Source organism: Pongo pygmaeus, chromosome 1 (assembly GCF_028885625.2).
Source record: "Pongo pygmaeus isolate AG05252 chromosome 1, NHGRI_mPonPyg2-v2.0_pri, whole genome shotgun sequence".
Taxonomy (NCBI): domain Eukaryota; kingdom Metazoa; phylum Chordata; class Mammalia; order Primates; family Hominidae; genus Pongo; species Pongo pygmaeus.
Genome location: NC_072373.2, coordinates 183,485,501 through 183,509,161, shown reverse-complemented (window position 1 = coordinate 183,509,161; position 23,661 = coordinate 183,485,501). Strand labels below are relative to the sequence as shown.

Genomic DNA, 23,661 nt, shown 5'->3' with positions numbered 1-23,661 from the left:
CCTAACTGAATACCCTCTATTTCCTTCTCCTGCCTGATTGCAAGATGGCTGAATAGGAACAGCTCCAGTCCCCAGCTCCCAGCATGAGTGATGCAGAAGATGGATAATTTCTGCATTTCCAACTGAGGTACCGGGTTTATCTCACTGGGGATTGTCAGACAGTGGGTGCAGGAAAGTAGGCGCGCACAGTGGGTGCAGCACACTGAGCATGAGCCAATGCAGGGCGACGCATCGCCTCACCCAGGAAGTGCAAGGGGTCAGGGAATTCCCTTTCCTAGCCAAGGAAAGGGGTGACAGATGGCACCTGGAAAATTGGGTCACTCCCACCGTAATACTGCACTTTTCCTGCCTACAAAAATGCAGAGCCGCCACTGACTGAAGAGCTCAGTTGGGGGCAGGGCAGCTGTGCTGGAGACCCAGGTCGGGAAACCCTGCCCAGTGATGAGTAGCAGGGGCAGGGACGTGCATGGAAAACAGTCTGGGCACATTTCTCTAAGGCAGTTGCAGTGTTCTCAAGGCCCGTGATAGTCCTTAGGCTTCTTGCTTCCTCCCAGCCTGAGGGCAGTAGAGGTGGGGGCTGCAGCAGTGGCAAAAATGGTGGGCATGTCCATTACCTCTGGGAGCTCCAGCCCAGATAATACAGAGCTGCCATTGGTCCGAGTGCTGTCGTGGGGAGTGGGGTGGCTTCACTGGGGTCCCAGGTCAGTGGGCTTTATTTGGCGAGGTATAGTGGATGCTATGCCTGCAGTCTGTCCACCCCTCAGCACCATGGGTATGGCCCCTATCCTGAGGGCATGCAAGAGAGCCAGGCCTCCCTTGTCTAATCTTTTTTCAAGGTTTTTTACTTCTTTGCCATGGGTTTGAACTTCGTCCTTGTTGGCAGAGCTACAGCAGCTGGTACAGGAGTGTTCAGGAGTCCAAGGCCCTTGGGGCTCCACATGGGCCTGAGCAGCAGCTCTGCCGAGCAGCTCTTGGTGTCAGTCTGGAGGCCCAGGGGAGGGAAAGTTGGTGGGGGAGGGCAGGGAGGGTGTGTGGAATTTCCTGGGCCCAGGTTTGCAAATGTCTATGGCAGAAGTGTGAGTCCTGGGGGCTCTTGCTCACTCACTGTTTCCCCAGTGGGGAGTCTCCCTTGCACCAATCCCCAGTGAGCATTTGTCTTGTCTCACTCTTCTCTCTGTGGGTTGCATTTCTTCTTGATGAATCCCAGTGTGTCCTCTGGGATGATCCCACTGAAGAGCTAGTGCTTAACTCCTCCCTGCTATGCCTTTAAAAAAAAAAATAAACCAGGGGAGGCTGGCAAGATGACTGAATAGGAACAGCTCTGTCCTGCAGCCCCCTGGGAGATCAATGCAGAATGTGGGTGGTTTCTGCATTTCCAACTGAGATACCTGGCTCATCTCACTGGGACTAGTTAGACAGTGGGTGCAGCCCACAGAAGGCAAGCTGAAGCAGGATGGGGTGTTATGTCACCTGAGAAGTGCAAGGGGTTAGGGAACTCCCTCCCCTAGCCAAGGAAAGCCATGGGGGGCTGTGCCTTGAGGAACAGTGCATTCCAGCCCAGATACTATGCTTTTCCCATGGTCTTGGCAACCTACAGATCAGGAGATTACCTTGGGTGTCTATGCCACCAGGACCCTGGGTTTCAAGCACAAAAGTGGGTGGCCATTTGGACAGACATGAAGATAGCTGCAGGAGTTTTTTTCATACCCCAGTGATGCCTGAAATGCCAGCGAGAAAGAACTGTTCACTCCCCTGGAAAGGAGGCTGAAGCCAGAGAGCCAAGTGGTCTAGCTCAGTGGATCCCACCCCCATGGAGCCCAACAAGCTAAGATCCACTGGCTTGAAATTCTCACTGCCAGCACAGGAGTCTGAGGTCAACCCGGGATGCTCAAGCTTGGTGGGGAGAGGGGTATCTGCCATTACTGAGGCTTGAGTAGGTGGTTTTCCCCTCACAGTGTAAACAAAGCAGCAGGGAAGTTCCAACTGGGCAGAGCCCTCCACAGCTCAGCAAAGCCACTGTAGCCAGACTGCCCCTCTAAATTCCTCCTCTCTGGTCAGGGCATCTCTGAAAAAAAGGCAGCAGCCTGCAGTCCCAGCTACTCGGGAAGCTGAGGCAGGAGAATGGCATAAACCTCGGAGGCGGAGCTTGCAGTGAGCCTAGATCATGCCACTGCACTCCAGCCTGGGTGACAGAGCGAGACTCTATATCAAAAAATAAATAAATAAATAAAAAAGGCAGCAGCCCCAGTAAGGGGCTTATAGGTAAAACCCCCATCTCCCTGGGAGAAAGCACCTGGGAGAAGGGGTGGCTGTGGGCACAGCTTCAGCACACATAAACATCCCTGCCTGCTGGCTCTGAAGAGAGCAGTGGATCTCCCAGCACAGCATTCAAGCTCTGCTAAGGGTTAGACTGCCTCCTCAACTGGGTCCCTGATCCCCATGTCTCCTGACTGGGAGACATCTCCCAGCAGGGGCCAACAGACACTTCACACAGGACAGCTCTGGCTGGCATCTGGTGGGTGCCCCTATGGGATGAAGCTTCCAGAGGAAGAAACAGGGGCATCAATCTTTGCTGTTCTGCAGCCCCCACTGGTGATACCCAGGTGAAAAGGGTCTGGAGGGGACCCCCAGCAAACTCCAGCAGACCTGCAGCAGAGAGACTTTACTGTTAGAAGGAAAACAAATAAACAGAAAGGAAGAGCATCAACATCAAAAAGGACGTCGTCCACACAGAAACTCCATCCGAAGATCACCAACATCAAAGACTAAAGGTAGATAAGTCCATGAAGATAGGGAGAAACCAGCACAAAAAGGCTGGAAATTCCAAAAATCAGAATGCCTCTTCCCCTCCAAATGATCACAACTCCTCACCAGCAAGGGAACAAACCTGGATGGAGAATGAGTTTGATGAATTGAGAGAAGTAGGCTTCAGGAGGTGGGTAATAACAAACTCCTCCAAGCTAAAGGAGCTTGTTCTAACCCAATGCAAGAAAGTCAAGAACCTTGAAAAAAGGTTAGATGAATTGCTAACTAGAATAACCAGTTTAGAGAAGAATGTAAATGACCTGATGGAGCTGAAAAACAGCACAAGAACTTCATGAAGCATACACAAGTATCAATAGTTGAATCAACAAATGAAAGAAAGGATATCAGAGATTGAAGATCAATCTCTTAAAAATCTCTTAATGAAATAAAGCGTGAAGACAAGATTAGAGAAAAAAGAATGAAAAGAAATAAACAAAGTGTCCAAGAAATATCAGACTATGTGAGAAGACCATACCTGAAAGTGACAGAGAGAATGGAACCAAGCTGGAAAACACTCTTCAGGATATTATCCAGGAGAACTTCCCCAACCTAGCAAGACAGGCTAACATTCAAATTCAGGAAAAACAGAGAACACCACAAAGATACTCCTCGAGAAGAGAAACCCCAATACACATAATCATCAGATTCACCAAGGTTGAAATGAAGGAAAAAATGTTAAGGGCAGCTAGAGAGAAAGGTCGGGTTACCCACAAAGGGAAACCCAACAGACTAACAGCGGATCTCTCTGCAGAAATCCTACAAGCTAGAAGAAAGTGGGGGCCAATATTCAACATTCTTAAAGAAAAGAATTTCTTTCCTTTCATCTCCAGCCAAGCTAAGCTTCATAAGTGAAGGAGAATAAAATTATTTACAGACAAGCAAATGCTGAGAGATTTTGTCACCACCACACCTGCCCTAAAAGAGCTCCTGAAGGAAGCACTAAACATGGAAAGGTACAACCAGTACCAGCCACTGCAAAAACATGCCAAATTGTAAAGACCATCGAGGCTAGGAAGAAACTGCATCAACTAACGAGCAAAATAACCTGCTAACATCATAATGACAGGAGCAAATTCACACATAACAATATTAACCTTAAATATAAATGTGCTAAATGCCCCAATTAAAAGACACAGACTGGCAAACTGGATAAAGAGTCAAGACCCATCAGTGTGCTATATTCAGGAAACCCATCTCATGTGCAGAGACACACATAGCCTCAAAATAAAGGGATGGAGGAAGATCTACCAAACAAATGGAAAACAAAAAAAGGCGGGGGTTGAAATTCTAGTCTCTGATAAAACAGACTTTAAACCAACAAAGATCAAAAGAGACAAAGAAGGCCATTACATAGTGGTAAAGGGATCAACTCAACAAGAAGAACTAACTATCCTAAATATAAACGCACCCAATAAAGGAGCACCCAGATTCATAAAGCAAGTCCTTAGAGACCTAGAAAGAGACTTAAGACTCCCAAACAATAATAATGGGAGACTTTAACACCCCACTGTCAACATTAGAGAGATCAACGAGACAGAAAGTTAACAAGGATATCCAGGAAGTGAACTCAGCTCTGCACCAAGTGGACCCAATAGACATCTACAGAACTCTCCACCCCAAATCAATAGAATATACATTCTTTTCAGCACCACACCACACCTATTCCAAAATTGACCACATAGTTGGAAGTAAAGCACTCCTCCAAAACAACAGAAATTATAACAAACTGTCGCTCAGACCACAGTGCAATCAAACTAGAACTCAGGATCAAGAAACTCACTCAAAACCACTCAACTACATGGAAACTGAATAACCTGCTCCTGAATGACTACCTGGCACATAACAAAATGAAGGCAGAAATAAAGATGTTCTTTGAAACCAACGAGAACAAAGACACAACATACAAGAATCTATGGGACACATTCAAAGCAGTGTGTAAAGGGAAATTTATAGCACTAAATGCCCACAAGAGAAAGCAGGAAAGCTCTAAAATTGACACCCTAACATCACAATTAAAAGAACTAGAGAAGCAAGAGCAAACACATTCAAAAGCTAGCAGAAGGCAAGAAATAACTAAGGTCAGAGCAGAACTGAGGGAAATAAAGACACAAAAAACCCTTCAAAAAATCAATGAATCCAGGAGCTGGTTTTTTGAAAAGATCAACAAAATTGATAGACCGCTAGCAAGACTAATAAAGAAGAAAAGAGAGAAGAATCAAATAGACGCAATAAAAAATGATAAAGGGGATATCACCACTGACCCCACAGAAATACAAACTACCATCAGGGAATACTATAAACACTTCTATGCAAATAAACTAGAAAATCTAGAAGAAATGGATAAATTCCTCCACACATACACTTTCCCAAGACTAAACCAGGAAGAAGTTGAATCTCTGAATAGACCAATAACAGGCTCTGAAATTGAGGCAATAATTAATAGCTTACCAACCAAAAAAAGTCCAGGACCAGATGGATTCACAGCCGAATTCTACCAGAGGTACAAGGAGGAGCTGGTACCATTCCTTCTGAAACTCTTCCAATCAATAGAAAAAGAGGGAATCCTCCCTAACTCATTTCATGAAACCAGCATCATCCTCATACCAAAGCCTGGCAGAGACACAACAAAAAAAGAGAATTTTAGACCAATATCCCTGATGAACACTGATGCAAAAATCCTCAATAAAATCCTAGCAAACCGAATCCAGCAGCACATCAAAAAGCTTATCCACCATGATCAAGTGGGCTTCAACCCTAGTATGCAAGGCTGGTTCAACATATGCAAATCAATAAACGTAATCCAGCATATAAACAGAACCAATGACAAAAACCACATGATTATCTCAATAGATGCAGAAAAGTCCTTTGACAAAATTCAACAGCCCTTCATGCTATAAACTCTCAATAAATTAGGTATTGATGGGACGTATCTCAAAATAATAAGAGCTATCTATGACAAACCCACAGCCAACATCATATGCAGCCAAAAGACACATGAAAAAATGCTCATCATCACTGGCCATCAGAGAAATGCAAATCAAAACCACAATGAGATACCATCTCACACCAGTTAGAATGGCCATTATTAAAAAGTCAGGAAACAACAGGTGCTGGAGAGGATGTGGAGAAATAGGAACACTTTTACACTGTTGGTGGGACTGTAAACTAGTTCAACCATTGTGGAAGACAGTGTGGCAATTCCTCAAGGATCTAGAACTAGAAATACCATTTGACCCAGCTATCCCATTACTGGGTATATACCCAAAGGATTATAAATCATGCTGCTGTAAAGACACATGCACACGTATGCTTATTGTGGCACTATTCACAATAGCAAAGACTTGGAACCAACACAAATGTCCATCAACGATAGACTGGATTAAGAAAATGTGGCACATATACACCATTGAATACTAAGCAGCCATAAAAAAGGATGAGTTCATGTCCTTTGTAGGGACATGGATGAAGCTGGAAACCAGTATTCTCAGCAAACTATCACAAGGACAGAAAACCAAACACTGCATGTTCTCGCTTATAAGTGGGAATTGAACAATGAGAACACTTGGACACAGGGTGGGGAACATCGCACACCGGGGCCTGTCGTGGGGTGGTGGGAGCAGGGAGGGATAGTATTAGGAGAAATACCTAAGGTAAATGATGAGTTAATGGGTGCAGCAAACCAACATGGCACATGTATACGTATGTAACAAACCTGCACGTTGTGCACGTGTACACTAGAACTTAAAGTATAATAATAAAAAAAAATCTATCGATATTCAAAAAAAAAAACCAGACTGAAAAAAAAAAAGGTCTGGCATAGATGTGAAGTAATACACATGCCAGTCCCTTTGCAACAGCTCCCAAGAGCCCACTGATCCAGGGACCAGGGTTTTTTAGCTTATTTGTCTTTATTTGTGAAATGAGGCTTATACTGCCCTGTATTTCACAGAGTGGTCTGGAGGACTGAAAGATAAAATATATGTAAAAGTGACATATCAGGTAAGCTCTTATAGTTTCCATGTCCTGGTACTTGGGAGTGAGTTTTTAAAAAATTACAAGTCTAAGAGTCAGTTTGCCCAAAGTCCCATTGTCTCTAACAAAAAATAAAGTCCTTTGCTTAGTCTTCCTACTTATTTCTATACATTTAAACATTTTTTTTCCTACGTTTTGTTGTTGTTGTTTTTCTGTACCAGCACATAAATAAGTAGTTACCAGCTTTCAGCTTCACTCTAGGGGAAAGGTCACCATACCATCTTCTCAATGGTAGGCTGTTGTGGCTGGTTCATTCAGAGTTTGTTGGTGGTGGTGTTTGTTTGCTTTTAAAGTGAAAGCAAGTTTATTAGGAAGGTAAAGGAATAAAGAATGGCTACTCAATAGGCAAAGCAGCCCCAAGAGCTGCTGGTTGCCATAAATTTTGGCAAATTTATGACTCACTATATATGTCTGCATAATGTCAAAAAGTGGTAGGGGAGAGGTCTTAGGATGGATTGGAGGCACGATGTGATACAGAAGACAGACTTTGGGAGCCACATATGACCAAGGTCAAGTTATTTCATTTCTCAGGCTTCAACTTGCTCATTTGTAAAGTGGAAGTAGTGAGGCCTACTTGGGACAACAGAGATAGCACATGTAAGATTCCTGGCACATAGTAAGAGTTCAGTGTTATTTGATATTATTATTATTCCAGATAAGAGTCTAACTTGGAAGAAGCTGTTGTGTCAGTTACACCATAAGTTACATTACTTATGTGATGTTCAAATAATATTATCATTTTTGAAATACACCCAAGTTGGACAAATATGAGAATTGCTTAAGGCATTTGACTTACTATTGAGTAAGTTAATTTGACTTACTATTTGACTTACTATTTGACTTACTATTGAGTAAGTTAATTGTTTAACTTATTATCCAAAATAGCAATTTATTTAATTTGATGTTAAGCAAATAAACTCTTTCATCAGATGGGGAAGGTGAAGTTTAAATGACTTTAGTTGACCTCAATATACTCTTTTTTTTTTTTTTTTTTTTTTGAGATGGAGTCTTGCTCTGTCACCCAGGCTGGAATGCAGTGGCAAGATCTCAGCTCACTGCAATCTATGCCTCCTGGGTTCAAGCAATTCTCCTGCCTCAGCCTCCCAAGTAGCTGGGGTTACAGGTACCCACCACCACATCTGGCTAATTTTTGTATTTTTGGTAGAGATACTGTTTCGCCAAGTTGGCCAGGCTGGTCTCAAACTCCTGACCTCAGGTGATCTGCCCACCTCGGCCTCCCAAAGTGCTGGGATTACAGGTGTGAGCCACCCCACCTGGCCCTCAATGTACTCTTAAATTTAATAATTTTGAGTTGGCCTATTTATATTTAATAAGGAAAACAGATACTGGATAATGACATTGTAAAATTAAATAATATTAGTAGTATTCAAAACTGTCTATGACTGGAGATTTTTAATGGGATTTTATACAATTTGCATTTTGTGTTATACTGTGTTGTGGTTTAAAGTACTATGAAATGTGAAACTCTACATCAGCCCCAACCTTTTCTTCCTCCTACCTTCAAGGCCAGTGACTGCACTAGGAATCCCAACCTCACTTACTAGGAATTGGGGGTGAGGTTGGGGTAGGAAATAGAGAGAGGAGGAGAAACCGTAACCTTCTTTCACTCTCAAATCCCTGAGATCCCCACCCAGAAACATTCCAACTCTCCTTTCACAGTCAAACTCTTCAAAGTGGTTGACACTTCTCCACAGCTCCTTAGTGCCCTCCTAATTTCTTCTCAACCCACTTTATTTTGATTTCTGTTTCTATCATTTCAACATCTCTTCCCAAGTTTACAACTGACTTCCATGATATGAATTCCAATAAACACATTTTAAACTTCATCTTTGTTTTGTAACTCATCATTCATCTTTCATTTCAAGTGTCTCAGCCTCTCTCTTTGTATCTCACACTGGATGATCCTGGTTTCCTTCACACCTCTCTGCTTGCCTCTTTTCCATCTCCTCTGGAGGTTCTCACATCTCCACCAAACATTTTAAAAACTGGGTGGAGAAATATGAGCCTTCAGAGGAGATGAAACAGAGTAACACTGTTGGATACATTTAAGGTTTCACTGCCCTGTCCTTGAAAGGAATTGGAAAGACCAGCGCAGGTGGTATAGCCCACAGGTCACATGGAGAAAGGAAAAGTGACCTTGGAGTTCTCAGTCTGGAGAGAAGGAGGTTAGGGATAGCCTTTTTTGTTTTTTGGCTTTTCTTTTGGACTTCATTTCCTTATCTGTAAGATAGGACTAGATCCAGATAACCCATATGGGTCTGTGCAGTTGTAGCATGAATCCCTTTTACCATAACACTGTTTTCCATATCTATCTGTCCTCTCCGCCAGATTGTGTGTTGGCCTACCTTTGATACAGTTTTGTATCCTGGTATTTCCCAGCATTGGCAGAGGGACAGTGCAGCACAGTGAGAGCAGGAACTGGTTCTATGCTTCCTTACTGAAACTTTCCATTCTCTTACCTCCAGGATGTTGACTGGAGAAAATGATGGAACCATGTGCTAGTGGCCTTTTGCATGGAACTTACTATGTAAATTCTACTGGTTCCTAAGTCTTTTAACAGCTTGCTTGTCAATGCCCCCAGCAATAATCATAGCAGCTGTTCTGAATCCCTGCCCCTGCCATGGCAGAAGATGCCTCAGGATTCTCTAAAAAAAACTCAAGTTATCCAGCATCAGAGATATAATCTGCCTGTTTCCTCCTCCCATTCTTTCTCTTATGCTTATGTGCTTGTCTTCCCAGTTTAACCCCTTCAAAACCAAAACTACTGTGTTAATTAGGGGCAGAATGAAATGATCACTTCCCAGCCTTGATGCTTCCATAAAAATATCTAGGACTATTCAGGAGGCCGAGGTGGGAGGATCACTTGAGCCCAAGAGGTCAAGGCTTCAATAAACTGTGATAGCACCACTGTACTCCAGCCTGGGTGACAGAACAAGACTGTCTTAAAAAAATGGCTAGGACTGACTATCTATGAAGTTTCTGTTCCTTGCCCCTTCTGGCTCATCCATTCTATTCAATGCCCCATTCATCCCCTTCAGCCTCCCCAGCCATGTGTTTTCTCTCTTACTGCCCCCCTCTCAGAACCTTCTATCCTTCCTATTAGTGCCACCTCCGTGAGGAACAACCAACAAGCTCCCTGTCTTGAGAATAACCATCATTTTACTTTACTCGTCTATTTATCTACCTTCCCGCCCTCTAATAGAAAAAATTCTCTTAATAGACAAAATTCTTGAGTTGGGATATCTCCATTTCCTCATTGTCCACTTGCTTTGTAGGTCATTGCTCTACATTTCTCACCCTGTTGTTTCTTAAAACTCCCTGACCCCTGGTATGTCTCCTTAGTTAAGTGAAATAAATGTTTATAAAACATTTATTGTGTGCCCAGCTCAAAGACGGGCTCCAGGCAGAATTCAAGAAATAATAAAAAAAAAAAAAAGTTTAAACCATCATGGTGTTTTAAAGCCTATTTAGGAAGATAAGCTGAATATGCAAAGAGATACAGAAGGAAGCTGTACAGGATTTTTTTTAATTCTTTTTTTTAAATTTTTTTTTTTTGAGATGGAGTCTTGCTCTGTTGCCCAGGCTGGAGTGCAGTGGCGCTGTCTTGGCTCCCCACAAGCTCCACCTCACGCCATTCTCCTGCCTCAGCCTCCCAAGTAGCTGGGACTACAGGGGCCCACCACCATGTCGGGTTGATTTTTTATATTTTTAGTAGAGACAGGGTTTCACCATGTTAGCCAAGATTGTCTCAGTCTCCTGACCTCGTGATCTGCCTGACTCGGCCTCCCAAAGTGCTGGGGTTACAGGCGTGAGCCTCCGGCCACATGGTACATATATATATTTATGGGGTACATGAGATGTTTTGACACAGGCAGGCAATGCATAATAATCACATCAAGTAAATTGGATTTATTATTTGTGTTACAAATAATCCAATTATATCCTTTTGTTATTTTTTAAAGTACAATTAAATTGTTATTGGCTACAGTCACCCTGTTATACTATTAAATACTAGGTCTTATTCATTCTTCCTATTTTTTTATTCCCCCACACCCCCAACTGGTAATCATCCTTCTATTGTCTATCTCCATGAGTTCCATTGTTATGATTGTTAGATCCCACAAGCGAGAACATGTGATGTTAGTCTTTCTGTGCCTGATTTATTTCACTTAACATAATGACCTCCAGTTCTATCCATATTGTTGCAAATGACAGGATCTCATTCTTTTTTATGGCTGAATAATACTCCATTGTGTATTTACACCACTTTTTTTATTATTATTATACTTTAAGTTTTAGGGTACATGTGCACAATGTGCAGGTTAGTTACATATGTATACATGTGCCATGCTGGTGTGCTGCACCCATTAACTCGTCATTTAGCATTAGGTATATCTCCTAATGCTATCCCTCCCCCCTCCCTCCACCCCACAACAGTCCCCAGAGTGTGATGTTCCCCTTCCTGTGTCCATGTGTTCTCATTGTTCAATTCCCATCTATGAGTGAGAACATGCGTACACCACATTTTCTTTATCCATTCATCTGTTGATGGACACTTAGGTTGCTTCCAAATTTTGGCTATTGCAAACAGTGCTGCAACAAACATGGGAGTGCAGATATCTCTTTGATATACTGATTTCCTTTCTTTGTGGTATATATCCTACAGTGGGATTGCTGGATCATATGGTAGCTCAATTTTAATTTTTTGAGGAATCTCCAAACCGTTCTCCTAGAATTTCTGATTGTGGAATGAATGACAAATGAAAACAGGGATGAAGTATCAAATGAGAGGCATAAAAACCAAAGCTTCAATTGTTCATAAAATAGATTCCTGTAGGCTAGTGGTTAAAGAAATATTTGAGAAACAGACACAAAGTGTTTTTGAGGAACACTTTGACAAGAGCAAAAGACACATAGGGCAGGGGGTGGAGATGGGGGTGGGATTGGGGAAGATAGATTCTTCTTGCCTTTTCTATCTCAGTGAAGAGAAACTATGAAAGGAAAATATCCTGGGCCCCCAAATCACTAAGCTAAAGGGAAAATTCAAGCTGCGAACTGTTTAGGGCAAACCTGCCTCCCATTCTATTCAATGTCATCCCTCTGTTCAGTGAGATAAATGCATATCTAATTGCCCCCTTTGGAGAGGCTAATCAGAAACTCAGAAGAATGCAACCATTTGTTTCTCACCTACCTGTGACCTAGAAGCCCCCTCCCTCTGGCAAGTTGTCCCACCTTTCCAGACTGAACCAATGTTCATTTTTAGATACGTTGATTGATGTCTCATGTCTCACTAAAATGTAAAAAACCAAGCTGTGCTCTGACGACCTTGGGCACATGTCATCAGTACCTCCTGAGGCTGTGTCATGGGTGTGTATCCTCAACCTCGGCAAAATAAACTTTCTAAATTAACTGAGAGCTGTCTCAAATTTTGGGGGTTCACATAACTTAGGGATTGTCCTAGACTTTCCTACTATGCCTACATCCAGTCACCAACTCCCATCAAAAACACACCCCAATATCTCCCCCATTCATTCTTGCTTGTCTGTACCGCTGTTCCTGGACCAAATTGAGGGTCAGGCTGCTTATTTTTGTGGCCCAATAATGAGATGCAGATGAACTGGGGAGGAAGAGAGTTTTTATTTCTGTAACTGGTTACAGGGAGAAGGCCTAGGAAATATCACCAGACAAACTCAAAATTACAAAGATTTTTCAGAGCTTATGTACCTTCAGTAAAACTCTTGGTGGGCTTTTGTTACATTCCAGCCTTTGTATAAGAGCACTGGCTCTATCAGTTTGTAATATGTAACGTAACCATCCAGTCATTGCTGAAACAGCTGTTACAGAAGCCTATGTTAGTGAGACCTGACCTGCCACGATCTCCACTGTCAATTTCTGCATGATTTCTATCACGCTTGTATATTTAGTCATCATGAGAATTTTAGTGAGACGGAGTGTAGTAACCTTTCTGGCTACATCCTGATGAGAGACAGTCACCATTATGGGGCACCAAATGCAGCACTGGAGTGGAAGAGGTTGACCTGTTCCCAGTAGTACTCTCTGTTTCAGAGGCTTAGAGGCAACACCTGCTGAAACGTAACAATATGCAACAGCAACACACATAAATAGGTTGCTGCTGTTTTCTTCTGAAGTTTAAGTTGTCTAGTCTTCAGTTTGCAGGGCTTTAATAAAGCATGGTTTAGGTTTCAGTGAGTTCCAATTAGGAAAAATGGGGAAAAAGGAAAAAATTGAAAACATTATTTTGGAGACTTGTAGGCAGAAAAATTCCATCCAGTTCAATCCAAACTGTAGAAAATACAAGCCGCTGACCATTGAAAACAGCACCATCCCGGTGGCTCCTGGCTGCCTCACCAAATTTGTTCCCAGACCAAACCGAGGGTCAGGCTGCTTATTCTGGCAGCCCAATAATGAGATGCAGATGAACTGGGGAGGAAGAGAGTTTTTATTTCTGTAACTGGTTACAAGAAGAAAGCCTGGGGAATATCACCAAACTCAAAATTACAAAGTTTTTTCAGAGATTATATACATTCTAAGCTATATGTCTATGTGTAAGTGTGCATTCATCTAAAGACATATGTGATTAACTTCTTTTAATCTATAACTAAGAACTGAGTCCTGAAGACCTTCCTCTGGAGCCTCAGTAAATTTACTTAATCTAAATGGGCCCAGGTGCTGGGGTGATTACCCTTATCTTGTCTCCTGCTAAATCATGGAGGTTTGTGGAGTTCCTTCAGACCCCCAGTAAACTTGTTTGTGGAGGTCTGGGGAGTTTCTTCAGATTCCCAATAAAACTTGTTTAATCCTAAATGTGTCCTGATAAGAATTGCTTCATTATCTCGTCATGCTTCAAAGCCCAGGAAAGGCCTAGGCAAAACTCTTGCTGGACTTTTGTTACATTCCAGCCTTTATATAAGGGCACTGGCTCTATCAGTTTCTAATATTTAACTTAACCATTCAGCCAGTGCTGAAACAGTTGTTATGGAGGCCTGGGTTAGTGAGACCTGGCCTGCCACACCACTGCAACACCCCAGTCCGGGCCACCATCATATCTTATCTGAATATTGTAATAGCATCAGAACTGATCTCCCTAGTTCTAGTCTTACCACTACCTTCCCCATCCCAATTTATTCTCATAAATGTTAAGGTCTCAGGACCTAGAGTTAGACTGTCTGACACCATTTTTTACTCTCTGATGTCCTTGGACAAGTTGCATAATCTGTGTCTCAGTTTTCATACAGGTATGGAATAATGGTAACATTTACCCTGATTATTATGAGGAAGAAATAACTGAGTACATATAAATCACTTTAGAATTGTACTTGGCATTTAGTGAGGATAAAAGAACTATTTAGCTGTCCTTATTATATTTCAAGTAGCTTTCAGAATAATCTACTACTTAACTATGTCATTTTCCACCTTAAATCCTTTCAGTGGATTCCCATGGCCTTAAGTAAAGTCTGAATTTCTTAACTGGGCCTACCAAGCTCTCATGGTCTGACTTTCACCCTATAGGTGGTCTTAGCACCCATCCTTCTCTCTGAGACTTGAAGCTCTAGCCCTGCTAAAGAGCTCCCACAATCCAGTTAGCTCAGGCCATTTTATGCTCTGTTCATGCACTTTTCCACCATGTAGAATGCCCTTTCCCACTTTGTCCACGTAGAAGACACTTTCTGACATTTTAAGACACAGCTCCACTAGACCCTAAGCCACATGAAGGCAGGGCCATGTTGATTTTGTTCAAGGCCACATCTCCAGTCCTCAGGGCGATACGTGGCACATGATCAGTTCTCAATAAATATTCACTCAGTAAGTGAATGAATGGATAAAAGCATCTCCTCAGCTATAAAACTTTTTTCACATTTTCTCCTCACCTTCATCCCCCCAGCCTGGACAGATTTCATTACTGGCTCCTTTGTCTGGCAAGGATATCAGCATCACTTTCTGTGATAGCTACCTTAAAAGTACTTAAGTGACTTTTGTCTCCCCAGTGCATTGAGCTCCAAGCATGTGCCCAGCACAGGGGCCTGGGACACAGTAAATGTTCAACCCATGTTTACTAACTGAGCACATGAGCAAATCAGAGAGCAGTGAATCTCTGGAATCCCACATTGGTGGGCTGCAATGCTATCCTGGGATACAGCTCCACAAACTTCTAGACTTTTATCCCCATGGTTCTATGTTCTTAAAATCCATTTATTATTAAGTAATAATATACGTCCACATTTTAATGGATCAAAGATATAGATTGCCATACTGAATTATTATAATTTCAGTCAAAGGTTTAGTTACCTCGCACTGCCCCGTTTGCAGACAAATGTATGGTTTTCTTTGGGCTGTGTGTAGGATTGAAGCAGCACCTCATTGGCCTTCATTTCTTGTCTCTTGTGTCTGAGATGGAAGGAGCCATCAGATGAGCATTGGGAGAGGCACAGGCTTCCTTCTGGGAGTCTCATGGGGCTTATTTCCGTCTAGAGGCACCACTATCCAGGTTGATGGGATTTTTTTTGTTATCTCCAATTCCCTGTACTGTAGCCAAGAAAATTCAATTCAGTAGATATTTGTGCAGGAATGCCAAAAAAAAAAAAAAAAGGAGGGAGGCACTGCTCTGTCTTTGGTCTCCAGAATCATATTTTTGAGTTGTAGCAAGTATCAAAAGCCAGTCTTTGGCCAGAATAAATAATTTTCTAAATTCCTTTCTCTCCCATTAGCCTGCCCTGTTGGAGTAGATTACAGAACTTTATTCTCCACCAGGGATAGCAAAAACACAAGCAATAACATAAGGATATTTTCTACCACATGAAATGGAGGCTGTGGGGAAAACCCACCTCTCGCAGCCTGGCGGACTGAGGCAAAAAGTGGCAGAGGTCTGGTGGTCAAGAGAGTATCTAATTATCCCCCTCTAAGCTAAAATCCTGGGATTGGGGTTTAGATAGAGTGAAGGGAAAGTTGAGAGCACAGGGGATTTTACCTTGCATCTTTTTTTGGAGAAACCAGAGTGAAAATGGCAGTGAAGCAGAGAAGGCCTGAACTTCAAGCCTCTTCACCACCTTCAAGCCTCTCTTAGGCTCCTAGATATAGTGCAAAAAGTTCCAGAGTTCCTTTGTCACCCACGAAAGCACATGGAACAGTGCTGGACAGGGGCAACTGGCCCTGGAGCAGAGGAGTAACTGCATGGAACTGTCCAAGCCTCAGAGGGAGTGACACCACCAGCAAGAACCTGGGTGGGAGCAGGTGAGCCAAGGGGTTCCCAGGCTCTGACCCTGCCAAGAGAACTCATTAGAAGGTCACCAACCACACATACTATTCCTCAGTTGCATGAAGAACCCAGGTTCCAGACCAGGCAAGATATCACAAAGCTGAAACCAGCTCTGGGGCAGAGCATGGATCTGAGGTCTTCAGCCCTACCACCATGCGATCATATGAGGACCATCATACAACCATCACAATTTGGGGAAGGAATAGGGAATAGAGGAATAATATGAAAAGCTGAAATGCCATGAGTTACCCAGAAGAAGCTGTGTAAGCCAGAGGATTCTGAGACCCTGTCAAATAACAACATCTAGTTGAGGGTTGGAGTTAGGTAGGAGGTAGGGAAGTCTGGGAAAGAAGGAGCTGAAACACTTGCTGTGTGTGGCTTAATGGAACATGCAAGGGGCCAGGACGAGCTCGGTCCAGATGAAGTCACCAACCCTGGGGCCTGTCTTTTTTTTTTTTTTTTTGAGACGGAGTCTCACTCTGTCACCAGGCTGGAGTGCAGTGGCGCAATCTCGGCTCACTGCAACCTCTGCCTCTTGGGTTCAAGCGATTCTCCTGCCTCAGTCTCCTGAGTAGCTGGGATTACAGGCGCGTGCCACCACGCCCAGCTAATTTTAGTATTGTTAGTAGAGACGGGGTTTCACCATCTTGGCCAGGATGGTCTCGATCCCTTGACCTCGTGATCCGCCCGCCTCGGCCTCCCAAAGTGCTGGGATTACAGGCGTGAGCCACCCGCCCGGCCCCCTGGAGCCTGTCTTAATCACTTACCCGCCAAATAAAGTCTGGCTCCAGAGAGTGGAGCACAGGCTTAAGGAATTGGGGGCGGCGGGGGGGGGGGGGGAGGTAGGGGAGGGACAGTGATAGGGAGAACAGGGAATTGGGTTTATTGTTCAGAGCTGTCAATCAACACTTAACATATGCCTGTCTTAGCCTAAATCAATGAATAAATGAATGAATAAATAAATGAATGAAACGTGGGCAATGCCTATAAAGATTGCTGGGACAGGGAGGTGGGGGGAGACAGCAGCTTGGGAAGTCAGGCCTGTTAGATCCTAGTTCACCATCTGATACGTTACAAATACTAAAACCATCACTTTCAAATTATTTTTACTACATTTTTCTGTTATCTGTACTCGAGTTTATTTGTTTCTGGCATCTAGAGTCAGCCCTTCATGAGCATGAGACCCGAGCAGCCACACGAGGCTCTGAACCCAGAAGGGCATATGCTCGGTTTAATGCTGTCATCTTAGAATTGTTAATAAAGTTTTTATCCCACATTTTCATTTTGCACTGAGATTCATAAATTATGTAGCAGGCCCTGACTGTACCTGTATAGTGGAATTACTATATGATGGTACGCTACTGTGCATATCTTCCCCGTTCAGTGTTCAGTGCCTTCGTATTGGCAGCTTGAACTAGCTCATGGTACACGCTGGGAATCGGGGTGGGAATCAGTTGTAAACCATTTACCAGAACACCACTAGGCAGGCCACAGGATAAAGGAATAATGGCCGTCCACCTCCCCCTACCTCTGCCACCTGGGAATTTTGGTAGAATGCCAGAATGGAAAAGAAAATCTCTTGCATAGCCATTTATTAATTTGTGATAAGGAAGAAGAACAATGACCTCAGCTTTAGCATTATTTTACAATATAAATTCAGATCCCGTGACTGAAAACTATTCGACTTAAAAGAGGACGCTCCAGGAGCGCAAAAGCAGTTGGGCCGAACCAAGCGTGCGCGCTTTGGTAACCGGCTAGAAATCCCGCACGCGCGCCTGCCTCTCCCCAGGCCTGAGCTGCCCCTCCCACTGCCTTTCCTTCTTCCCGCGAGTCAGAAGCTTCGCGAGGGCCCAGAGACGCGGTGGGCTGTGCGACCCTACGCCAGCTCCGGGCGGGAGAAAGCCCACCCTCTCCCGCGCCCCCGGAAACCGCCGGCGTTCGGCGCTTCGCAGAGCCATGGAATTCTCCTGGCTGGAGACGCGGTGGGCGCGGCCCTTTTACCTGGCGTTCGTGTTCTGCCTGGCCCTGGGGCTGCTGCAGGCCATTAAGCTGTACCTGCGGAGGCAGAGGCTGCAGCGGGACCTGCGCCCCTTCCCAACGCCCCCCACCCACTGGTTCCTTGGGCACCAGAAGGTAGATGGGAGGGAGGAGGGGGGAGGGAGGGGCGGAGGAGGATGCGGCAGAGGAGCCCAGCCGGCAGAGAGACGGCTGCTTTCTTCCATCCCTGGGGACGCTCCGGCTTGCACTGGCCTTTCCAGCCCGGCGTGTGGCTCTCAGCACCATTTTTCCTTGCTCTGGAGACTTGCTTTCCCGCAGCCCCACAGGGAAAGGTCACTAAAGAGGAAGCTTTGGGGGCTGGGAGAGAGCTATTTAAAGAACCTGAATATGGAAAAAGAAAGCGAGGTGTAACTCAAGTCTGTCTCTCATTGCTTCACCAAGCCTTCCACATGTGTTGCTTTAAAAATAGCATGTTATTCTAAATAACTTATTAATTGCAGAAAATATGCAAAATCTATCCCAATCGTTGGCACCCTTAGTGCATTTTAACAAGAGAAAATTTTCTTTTCCTAAGATTCTTGTGAAGTAAGGAGCAGCCCCAGCCAGCCACTCGAGAAATACTGATTGATGGAAATTTGTAAAGGGAGACTGTTAGCTTTTGGTCTCTCCCGTTTTTTAAATCCACTCCCACCCCTAATTAAGGTTTTTATTCATTCAACCGACTCTGAGTGGCAATTGAGTGATAGGTACTAAGATTACAAAGAGAAGCTAAGTCCCTCCCCTACACCTCCCAAGTCAGGTGCAGACTTAGGCCACAGAGAGAAAATGAAAATTTAAGGCAATGGGTGCTTTACTAGAGGCCTAGAGGCAAGGGAATATCTGTCGGAGGAAAGTATACATCTCCGCCTAGAGAAGGAAGGAAAGTCTGTGAAGGGCTGAGCAGGGTCTTAAAGGATGGTTGGGTGGGGTGGGGAAGGCATTCCAGCAGAGCTACTACTCGATCCTTTGGTTTCCCCACTTTCTAGTCTTTCTTATATAAAGCAACCACTTTCAACTCTTTTATCGGTTTCTTCTGGTATTTAAATCCTTACTTGTAAAATAATATTACTATATTGCATCTGTTAATTTAATAAGTTTAGACATCTGCTGTGGTTTAGATATGGTTTGTTCGTCCCCACCAAGCCTCATGTTGAAATTTGATTCCCAGTGTTGGAGGTGGGATCTGATGGGAGATCTTTGGGCCATTGGGATGGATCCCTCATGAATGTCTTGGTGCAGCTGTCTCCTTCACAAGTTCTCACTCTCTTAGTCCCTCTTCAACCCCCAGAACTGATTGTTGAAAAGAGCCTGCCACCTCCTCCCCTCTCTCTTCCTGTCTCTCACCATGTGATCTCTGCACACAACTGCTCCTGTTCACTTCCACTATGAGTGGAAGCAGTCTGAGGTCCTCCTCAGATGCAGATGCCAATGCCATGCTTCCTGTACAGCCTGTAGAATTGTAACCCAAATAATCCTCTTTGTGAATTACCCAGCCTCAGGTATTCCTTTACAGCAACACAAATGTACTAAGACAACATCCACCTATGAACTTCTTTATGACAAGCAACCACTTACACTTCATCTTCCACTGTCCCAGTAACTATATTGTATTGTATTTTTTAGTTAAATAGAAAAACTTCTATTTGTATTATTTTTATTATGCAAATGTTATTTACTGCTGATCTAATGGTCCTCTTTCATTTTATTTCTTTTCTCATAGAACTTTCCCCACCCTCACAGTATTGTTAACTTCTTCCTTTTCTAATCTGCTTCATTGTTCAATATTTGTCACTATTTTTTTCCAAATGCTCTAATAGATCTGTCAAACACATCTAAATAATATTTCCAAATATGCAAACATGCCAAATAATCTGTTCGTTTTTCTGGAGATATTTTTGCCACAGACCTCTCCTCCTGTTCCAGTCTGGACTGGTTGTTCTTTAAGCTTGGTATGCAGATATTGTTCTAGGACTCCCCATTGATGCTATCCTGTATTATGTATCTCTACTGTCTCATGGATACTATGTCGTCTGTTGTTTCCATTGAATTGTTTTGGCATCCTTGTCAAAAATCAATTGACCATAAATGTCAAGGTCTATTTCCGACTCTTCAATTCTAATCCATTGATCTATATGTCTATTTTAACTCATGGATATAGAGAGTAGAAGGATGGTTACCAAAGGCTGGGAAGGGTAGAGGGGAGCTGGGGCAGGAGGTAGGGATGGTTAATGGGTACAAAAAAAATAGAAAGAATGAATAACACCTACTATTTGGTAGCACAGCAGGGTGGCTATAGTCAATAATAACTGTACATTTTTAAATAAAGAGTGTAATAGGATTGTTTGCAACTCAGTGGATAAATGCTTGAGGGGATGGGTACCCCATTCTTCATGATGTGCCTATTTCACATTGCATGCCTGTATCAAAAACATCTCATTTACTCCATAAATATATACACCTACTATGTATCCACAAAAATTAAAAATTATAAATAAATAAATTATATGTCTGTCCTTATGCTAGTACCACACTGTGTTGCAGGAAGTCAGGGACCCCAAATGGAGGGATCGGCTGAAGCCATGGCAGAAGAACATGGATTGTGAAGATTTCATGGACATTCATTAGTTCCCCAAATTAATACTTTTATAATTTCTTACGCCTGTCTTTACTGCAGTCTCTAAACATAAATTGTAAAGATTTCATGGACACTTATCACTTCCCCAATCAATACCCTTGTGATTTCCTATGCCTGTCTTTACTTTAATCTTTTAATCCTGTCAGCTGAGGAGGATGTATATCGCCTCAGGACCCTGTAATAATTGCATTAACTGCACAAATTGTACAGCATGTGTGTTTGAGCAATATGAAATGTGAGCACCTTAAAAAAAGAACAGGATAACAGCAATTGTTCAGGGAATAATAGAGATAACCTTAAACTCTGACCGCTGGTGAGCCGTATTTCTCTTCTTTCAGAAGCAAATGGGAGAAATATCGCTGAATTCTTTTTCTCAGCATGGAACATCCCTGAGAAAGAGAATGTGTGCCTGCAGGTAGGTCTCTAAACTGGCCCCCCGGTCGTAGCCGTCTCTTATGGTCAAGGCTGCAGAGATGAAATAGACTCCAATCTCCCATAGCACTCCCAGGCTTATTAGGAAGAGGAAATTCCTGCCTAATAAATTTGGTCAGATCAGTTGATCTCAAAACCCTGTCTCCTTATAAGATGTTATCAATGACAGTGGTGCCCAAAACTTCATTAGCAATTTTAATTTCGCCTCGGTCCTGTGATCCTGTGATCTCGCCCTGCCTCCACTTGCCTTGTGATATTCTGTTACCTTGTAAAGTACTTGACGTCTGTCACCCACACCTATTCGCACACTCCCTCCCCCTTTGAAACTCCCTAATAAAAACTTGCTGGTTTTTTCGGCTTGTGGGGCATCATGGAACCTACCGACATGTGGTGTCTCCTCCAGACGCCTAGCTTTAAATTTTCTCTCTTTTGTACTCTGTCCCTTTATTTCTCAAGCTGGCTGATGCTTAGGAAAAATAGAAAAGAACCTACGTGAATATCGGGGCAGGTTCCCTGATAACACTGCGTTACTGTTGCTTTGTAGTAAGCTTTGAAATCAGGAAGTGTGAGTCCCCCCCACTTTGTTATTTTCCAAGATTATTTTGGCTATTTGGAATCCTTGAGTTTCTATACAAATTTTAGACTCAGCATATCAATTTCTACAAGGAAACCAGCTAGGGTTCTGCTCAGGATTGCATTGAATCTGTAGATCAGTTTGGGGATTATTGCCATCTTAAGAATATTAGGTCTTCTGATCCATGAACACAGAAAGCCTTTCCATTTAGTTAGGTCATCTTTAATTTTTTTTTTTTTTTTTTTTGAGACAGAGTCCTGTTCTGTCGCCCAGGCTGGAGTGCAGTGACGCAATCTTGGCTCACTGCAGCCTCCGCCTCCTGGGTTCAAGTGATTCTCCTGCCTCAGCCTCCCGAGCAGCTGGGACTACAGGCATATGCCACCACACCAGCTAATTTTTGTATTTTTAGTAGAGACAGGGTTTCACCATATTGGCCAGGCTGGTCTCAAACTCCTAACCTCGTGATCCATCCGCCTCGGCCTCCCAAAGTGCTGGGATTATAGGCGTGAGCCACCACTCCCGGCTGTCTTTAATTTTTTTTAACGATGTTTTTGTATTTTTCAAAGTATACATTTTGCATTTCTTTTGTTAAATTTATTTCTGTTTTGTTCTTTTTAATTTCATTTCAGACTATTTATTGCATTCATAGTGTTTTAGAGTCCATATTCCTCTTGACTGTCACTAAGTTTTTTCTGTTTTTGAGAGGTTTCTATCAGAATTTTGCAGATTAGAGATGACGGACATGTCAAACTGTCTAATATTACCAACCCTCCCCATTTATTCAGAGCAGGGTCCTTTTGGTGATTCACCATGCAGGAAGTCACAAGGAAATCTAGTCTCTAAGGCTCAAAAGGTGAAACTTATTTTACATAGGCAGTAACATTTTATTGCTACATAATAACTGTACATATTTATGGGGTACCTGTGATATTTTGATGCGTGCATACAATGTGCAGTGATCAAATCAGGGTGTTTAGGGTATTCATCACTTCTAACATTTATTATTTATTTGTGTTTGGAACATTTCAAATCTTTTCAAGCTCTTCAGAAATATGCAATAAATTATTGTTAACAGTGCTGTTGAACACTGGAACTTATTCCTTCTATCTAAAGACAGTGACATTTTAAGTATAGTCATAAGGTTACAGAAGGGTAAAGTGTGTATAGGGAAAATTCCCTACAAGATGAGAAATTTCATTCCTTACTCTTAGTAATACCGGTCTTCTACTATTCTTCAAACATGTCAAGGATATTCCTCCCTTGGAGCTTTGAACATGCACGTCTGTGGTTATATTGCTCTCCCTGCAAATCATTCAGGCCTTTGAACAAATGTTATCTCCTAAAAGAGGCTTGCCCTGACCATTCAGACTAAAATAGGACCTCTAGTACTCTCTATCTCCAAGCCTATTATTATTATCTTGGCCCTTATTACTTTCTGACACTATACTGTATACTCTTTTGCTTGTTCATTTATTATCCACCACTAACTACGGTATAAAATCTGTGAGAGGTAGGGTCTTTGTTTGCCACTATAAACCCTAGTGCATGGTACAGTTCCTGGCGCATAATAGGTGCTCAATAAATCCTTTGTTGAATGCATAAATATATTAGGTGCTGAGAAAATGTATTTATTCAAAGATCAATTTACTACATAGAATAGGCCAGGATTGTTTGACATTTATGCAATAGCCAACATGTGGGACCTAGGATGTACATATGCAAGTGTGTGTGTGTGTGTGTGTGTGTCTGCGTGTGTACTTGGATGTACTGTAGAGAACATCTATGTAGCTAAGTAGTATAAAGCACTTGGGCTCCAGAGTTAAACTGGAGTTTGAATCCTCATTACTGGTT

The 23,661-nt window shown here is 43.0% G+C and overlaps 1 protein-coding gene across 1 annotated transcript in view; it reads left to right on the top strand.

The window, feature by feature from the left end:
• Window positions 1–17,939: 17,939 nt before the first annotated feature.
• The window catches only part of LOC129041220 (cytochrome P450 4X1), a 28,227-nt gene continuing 22,505 nt past the window's right edge, over window positions 17,940–23,661 (top strand). The window contains exon 1 of the mRNA XM_054496614.1: window positions 17,940–18,265. Within this exon, the coding sequence (XP_054352589.1) occupies window positions 18,089–18,265 (177 nt within the window). The 5' untranslated portion in view covers window positions 17,940–18,088. The remainder of the gene's footprint in view (window positions 18,266–23,661) is intronic.